Source organism: Gavialis gangeticus, unplaced genomic scaffold (assembly GCF_001723915.1).
Source record: "Gavialis gangeticus isolate Ggan-Ray unplaced genomic scaffold, GavGan_comp1, whole genome shotgun sequence".
Taxonomy (NCBI): domain Eukaryota; kingdom Metazoa; phylum Chordata; order Crocodylia; family Gavialidae; genus Gavialis; species Gavialis gangeticus.
This window is the reverse complement of record NW_017729032.1, coordinates 1,911,870-1,918,338: the sequence shown is the minus strand read 5'-3', so window position 1 is coordinate 1,918,338 and position 6,469 is coordinate 1,911,870. Positions and strand designations below refer to the sequence as shown.

The window sequence follows — 6,469 nt, the reverse complement described above, 5'->3', positions numbered from 1 at the left end:
GCATAGGGCATGTTGGGGGTTGTGGGGCTCCCTCCCAGCTGCAGCCCCGTCCCAATGCTTCCCTGCCGGGAGAGGGGGAAGGAGCAGGTCCCGGGCCGTTCCCCACAGGGAAGCTGCCCGCCGGTCCAGGGTGGGAGGCAGGCAACCGGGAAAAGTAAAGAGGTTGTGTTGGAGACCTGCTACTCATGCTGTGTGATGGCTTCTCTTGTGTCTATATGTTCATTGTGGAAAAAACTAAACCTGTAAAAATCTCTCTTAGGAAGCTTTCGGCTTGAAAAACCCTTGTCAGCTGCGGCAGTACCTGCAGTGGATGCGCCTCCCGGTCCGGGCTGGAGGGAATAGAAAGAAGCCGGAGGCTGGCCTGGCAGGCAATGCAGGCAAGAAAGCCAGTCAGTGAAAATGGAAATGGAGACGACTAACTATGGGGGGGTTCCCCAGTAGCTGCCCCATACCACTGGCCCTGTAGCCCCTGCCGGGCATCAAGGACCCTGGCACCCCCAGGGCCTGGCCTGGACTATTCCCCATGGCTCACCCATGAGCACTGGGGTTGCCGGAAGACCACAGTGGGCTTTCCCCTTGGCCGGGTGCCTGTGAGTCAGCTCTGCGCAGGCGGGGCCTCGGCTCTATAAGAAATTGCCTCCCACGTCCCACATCCCGAGCCAGCTGAGCCAGCAGGCAGGATGTGCAGCCCAGGGGCAGGTAGGGCTCGGCAGGCAGGGGCAGGACTCAGCGCTGCTGCTGCCCACGGTCCTGCCCTGCTGAAGTGGGGTCGGTGGTGGCGTGGGAGGGGGTCCAAGCCCCCTTCCAGATGCAGGAGGACTGGGGGAGAGGAAGGAGGGGCAGCTGTGGGGGATGTGGTGGGATTGGGGAGCAGCTAGAGAGCTTTGCAGGTATAGGGAAGACCCCTCTGCCTGTTGCACAGGTGGGAAAACTGAGGCATGGTGAAGGGCGTTTACCCCAGCTGGGAGCAGGGCTCCAGGATTGCTGCCCCCCACCCAGCTCCCTCTCCCCCTGACCCCTACCAGGCTCAGCGTTGCCTCCTCTTCTGGTTGCAGGTCCCAGGAGAGTGGGCGCATGGCTCTCCCTCGTCCTGCTCTGTGGCTGCATCCAGCTCTGCCACATGGGTAAGGCATGGGCAGGTTGGGGTGAGGCTGTGGCCAGAGCCTGCGCAGGCGGGGGGAGAAGCAGGGTCCCCTTTGGGGCACCTGGGCTGAGCCTGGCCCCAGACCACGCTGTGCCTCAGTTTCCCTGCCTGTACAACCAGTGCCCTACTGCAGGAGCCAGGCAGGGCAGTGCCCCCAGTCCCAGACCCCCTTCCCTGCTTCACCAGCCGCTCTCTGCCCTCAGATGCGAGCTCCAAGCTGCTCCCGGAGATCATCTACCCCCTCAAACCGCTCCCGAGACCTCCCCTGGGTAAGTGCACCCCCAACCCCACCTTGCTGACACCCACCCCCTGCTCCAGCACTGGGACCCCCAGCAGAGAGCCCCACGCCTACTTCCGCCTCCCCCCGCAGGGGCAAACTTCTCCGTGTCGTGCGAGGCAAAAAGCGCCTTCCCGGACATGACGCTCATGTACTGGCTGGCAAACCGCTCTTTCGTCGAGAAACTGTACCCCGATGGCGCCGTGCAGGAAGGAGCTGTGCAGTGAGTGCCAGGCTGGTTTGGCGGGACCCCCGGGGCTGGCTCGTGGGGCTGGGACTCCCACCGGTGCCCAGCACTAGTCCATCCAAGGGCAAAGCGCGGCTCTTGTGAGCGATGCTCGACGCTCATCCATGCCTCCGTCTGCAGGAAGGAGCCCGTGGGCACCGGCGTCATGTTGCGGCGGGAGCTGCGATTCAAGGCCTTCTCCGAACAGGACCTGAGCACCTGGTTCATGTGTGTAGTGAAGAGCCCTGCCGGGCTGGCCACCACCACCCTCCAGTGGCAGCCCGCGACAGAGGGAGCAGCAGGCACAGAGGGCTCAGGTTGGGACAGGTGAGAGCCCTGCGGTGCCTGCGCTGCTGCGCGTCACCCCAGAGGCAGCCGCATTTCCCCCACCGAGCTGGGCCGGTGGGAGCCCTGGCTGCTGGAGCCGAGGGAAAGGCCCAGCCTGCACTGCGTGCACGGGGGCAGTGTCCAGGGCGCCCCACGAGCCTGGTTCTCACCCAGCACTTTTCTCCAGCCGGTATAGCTGAAGACAGGGGCCAGTCCTGGGGATCAGCATCGCACTGCAGCCGCCTTCCCCGCTAGGCCGAGCCCAGGCCCCGGCCTCCGCCACCGCCACCTCCCCGCACGCAGGAGCGGGACAAGACTCCTCATGCACCACGCACCCTGGGCCTGGTAGCTCCGGGCTCTGCTCCAAGGCTCCTGGCTGGCGGTTGACCGGGCATGGCTGGAAAGCCTCGCATGCTTGGCCGCCAGGACCGGCTGCGCTTCGTCCCCGGGCAGCAGCAGTCGGCTGACGGGCCACGCGACTAGAAGGCGCTGGAGCCCGGGGCGGGCGGCACCTCTTCCCCTTAGGGGGACACTTCAATAAAGACCCCACTTGTGGCAAATTCCCACCTGCTTTGCCTACCAAGAGTCTCGGTGGGGGGGGAAGAGCCTCTGGCAACTTTTCTCCCTTTCTACCTTGTTCCACCCCGGAGGTGGCTTTGCACTTGCGTGCACCCTGTAAAAGGCTTGGAGCTTTTAAGGTTAAAACGTGCTCGAAAGGAAGATTTTTTTTTTTTTAAACTTAAAAAGTGGGCCCAGCAAACTCCAGGTTTGTGAACTTCCCTCTGACCAATGCAGCCTGCGCTTCCCAGCCAATGTTTTCAAACATGGCTGATATTTTTGCCGTCCTTGGGTGTCCAGCTGGAAGCACCTGAAAGGGGCCCATCTTGTCCAGAGGACTCCGATAAACCGTCCTGCGCTAGGTTCCCGACGCATAGCCAAGCCCGTGCCCACATTTCAACATCACTGTGGGGAGATTATGATTGGGGCTGGTCTAACGTCTCCTGTTCAAGCCGTTAGGGCATTGCGGGAGGGGCTGGACTAAACAAAACTCTGGAAAGGAGCTGGGTGGGAGAGACGGGGTCATGCTGCTGGCAGTGCCAGGCCAGGGCTGCTCCAGGGACGCAGGCACAGTGCGGAGCTCAGAAAGCAGCCGAAGCAGGTCGTGGGCTCAGCTGGGACCAGACGAACCCAGCCTGGGCTCCAGCATGTTTGGGTGGTGCTGTGCCCCGGGGCAGGACAGGGGTGTGCACAGGCCGTGCTGCAGGAAGGGAACGGGGCAGGAGGGTGGGCGAATGGGGGAGGGTGGGGGCACAGCAGGCACATGCTGCAGCTGGACAAGCTTCCCCCATTCAAACGGGTGCCAGCTCCTTGGGTTGCCATGAGCCCTGAAGCCCGGGGCCAGCGCTCCGCTGTGCCAACACCTGAGCAGGGGCCACTGCCAGGGAAAGGAGAACAGGCACAGGGAGCAGGGGGCAAGGTCTGGGTCCCCTCTGCACTCCCCCACCGGGGGTGGAGAAGCCGCTGCTCGTGGGACAGACACAAGGAGGATGGGGGATGCTGCAGCTTTGGGTCAAGGGAGCCATGGGCACCTTCCTGGAATGGCTGCCCTGGCTGGTACCAGTGCATCCAGGACTGAGCTGGAGGGCAGGGGGGCACAGGGGGGTGGGTCTTCAATCCTGAGCTGAGTGGCAAAAAAACATGGGAAATATCAGAGGTGAAGAGAAAGCAGAAGCTGGGTCCGCAGCCCTTGCACTGCCTCTCTTGGTGGGGGGGGTGACTGGCGCTGGTGGAGGCAGCGTTGTGCTGGTGCTTTGGACACTGCACAGGTCCTGCCCACGTCCAAGCAGTTCACCCACAGGATCCAGGGAGCCGCGTGCATTTTCTGGCAGGGATCCACATGGGCGAAGGCAGCTAAGAAGACCCTGCACAAGAGGAAACGGGCTGGGGGAAGGGGCAAGCCAGACATCCTCCCGTTTCTGTGGGCAACGTACGCAAGCTGGATCTGCAGACTGGCAATGGGTGCATGGTCCAACACAGTCGGGCTCATGAGATATTTTGCAGGACCCCTTCCAAGACAGCAGGGGGTTTTCATGCTGACCAACGGTTCGACCGTGGTTGTGAACCCGCTGTGGAGCTACACAACCCTGGTCGAGTCGTGCAGTGGGCACGGGCTGCAGAGTGCAGGCCCCACAACTGTGGCCAAGCACAAGAAGATGCAGGAGGCGGTGAGATGCATCGTGGGCTTGCTCCTGGGCAATGCTTGTCAAGGCGTGAGGAAACATAAAAGACCGCAGAGACCTGAACTGGTGGATAGCCCACCGAGCCCTGCCACTGAGGACCCAGAGACGTAGAGAAGGGCAACTGGGGAGCCCCAGCTGCCCAAGGGCAATCTGCCAAGGAGACTAGTGGCACCTCCTGTAAGGAGGTGTAGAAGAAGGTAAAGTGGCTCTGCGAAGCAGCAACAGGGCTCAGACCGCTGACCAGAGAGACTGCGCTGTGCGGACACCTGCCAAAACACCAGGGGAGCTTGTCCGCCCGCTTCGACCAGGTCACATCGTGCATGAGGAGCACCCCGTGGAAGCGCAGCCACCTCCTGACAAGCACACCCATGGACCTCGAGGGGGTAGACTGCATTAAAGTGGCTCTGAGCGAGTGCCAGGCCCACTACCACAAATCGGCAGCAGCGAGGACGCAGCCAAACCCACCTGGTAGAGGGACGCTCGGCTCAGGGTCTTTCAAGACCCTGCAGTGGAGAAACGGACAGCACCAGCAAAGAGGACCTCAAGACAACCAGATCGGAGGACAACAATGAGGGTGACAGCAGCTGCAGGTCCTCCAGCAAAAGCAACAGTGAATGAACTGAGTTTTAAACCCTGGATTCAGGGACAGGAGTAAGAGACAAGGGTTTTTAAAGGAGATCATGCCTTGCGGCTGGGTGCGTGGGAGCACTGTTCGGCGGGCATGAGGGTTGTATGTAATGGGTGCACGGGTTCCCATGGTGGGGTACGAATGCAGTGAGCAGTGACTAGGTGTGTGCATCTGTGTGTGACCATTATATCCATATCGATCTAGACACAGAGATAGAGATACACATTTACAAAAAAAACACCAAAAAGTTGTGACTGTGTCTTACCCTTCTCTCCCCTGCACAGTGATTTTATGCAGTCCCCGTACCCACAGGAGAACACCTTGTGGGGACACGGGCCGGGGCCTGGAGGACGTGATGGCCCTGGTGTTCCCTTCATCCACTCGCATAGAGGGGTGCATGGGGCCCTGCCTCCATCAGGGGCCAGCAAGGCTGCTCCCCACCGACACTACAGGGAGGGCCTTGGAGGAGGGGGCAAGGACTGGGCCTGAGGTGGGGCTGGGTCAGGGTGACGTGGCACCCATATGGGGTGGAGGATGGGCGCCCTGCCCATCTCCCCATCTCATCCCCCCAGGTGGAGATGGGCCCAAGGAAATCATAGGGAGGGACATGACTAAGGCTGTGCAGGACAGCAGTTGCAGAGTGTGGCTCCTGCCAGGGGAGCAGGGAGGTCGAGGCCCCTCCATGGCCTGCATTGGGGCTCCCAGCCCAGCGCTGCCAGGCTCATTTTGCTTGGCAACACGGCAGGACTCAGCTCCCCAGGCTTTGGCCCCTTGCCACAACTTCTCCCCGCCACCCCACCCTTGTGCCCTCAGCCCTGGCCAGGCGCCCCCCACTCCATCCTCGCCCTGCCCATCTCACCAGGTGCCAGCACTGATGCATTTTCCAACTTTTGGACCTGTGAAGGCAACCTGCCACGTCCCCCACAGCCCCCGTGCTGTCGGCACAGCGCGGAGGGAAGCAGGGGTTCCCCTTAGTCCAGTGTCTGAGAGTCAGCTCTGGCTAGGCAGGGCCTCGGCTCTATAAGGTGCCACCTCCAAAGCCTGGAGCCAGCTGGCAGGATGTGCAGCCCAGGCCTGGCGGCAGGTAGGGCCCCTGTATGCTGGCACTGCCCACAGCCCTGCCCTGCTGTGCTAGGGTTGCTGCCGGCGTGGGAGGGGGTCCAAGCCCCCTTCCAGATGCAGGAGGACTGGGGGAGAGGAGGGAGGGGCAGCTGTGGGGGATGTGGTGGGATTGGGGAGCAGCTAGAGAGCTTTGCAGGTATAGGGAAGACCCCTCTGCCTGTTGCACAGGTGGGAAAACTGAGGCATGGTGAAGGGCGTTTACCCCAGCTGGGAGCAGGGCTCCAGGATTGCTGCCCCCCACCCAGCTCCCTCTCCCCCTGACCCCTACCAGGCTCAGCATTGCCTCCTCTTCTGGTTGCAGGTCCCAGGAGAGCAGGTGCGCGGCTCCCCCTCGCCCTGCTCTGCAGCTGCGTCCAGCTCCGCTGCACAGGTAAGGTGCGGGCAGGTTGGAGCGAGGCTGTGGCCAGAGCCTGCCCAACCAGGGGTGGGGATCCCTGGTGGAGCACTTGGGCTGAGTCTGGCCCCTGACCGTGCCATGCCTCAGTTTCCCTGCCTGTACAGCCAG

At 62.2% G+C, this 6,469-nt stretch overlaps 1 protein-coding gene across 2 annotated transcripts; it reads left to right on the top strand.

Annotated features, from left to right (window-relative positions):
* The first annotated feature begins 483 nt into the window (after positions 1-483).
* IL18BP (interleukin 18 binding protein) lies at positions 484-2,534 on the top strand. Of its 2 annotated transcripts, XM_019525643.1 has the most exons (5): positions 484-699; positions 1,056-1,124; positions 1,348-1,413; positions 1,515-1,644; positions 1,789-2,534. In XM_019525643.1, the coding sequence occupies exons 1-5, from the start codon at positions 681-683 to the stop codon at positions 1,976-1,978; spliced, it is 474 nt and encodes a 157-aa protein (XP_019381188.1). In that variant the 5' UTR covers positions 484-680; the 3' UTR covers positions 1,979-2,534. The 2 variants fall into 2 exon arrangements, with proteins under 2 accessions (XP_019381188.1, XP_019381190.1); XM_019525645.1 differs by lacking the exon at positions 1,056-1,124 and having other exon boundaries at positions 672-699.
* The last annotated feature ends 3,935 nt before the right edge of the window (positions 2,535-6,469 follow it).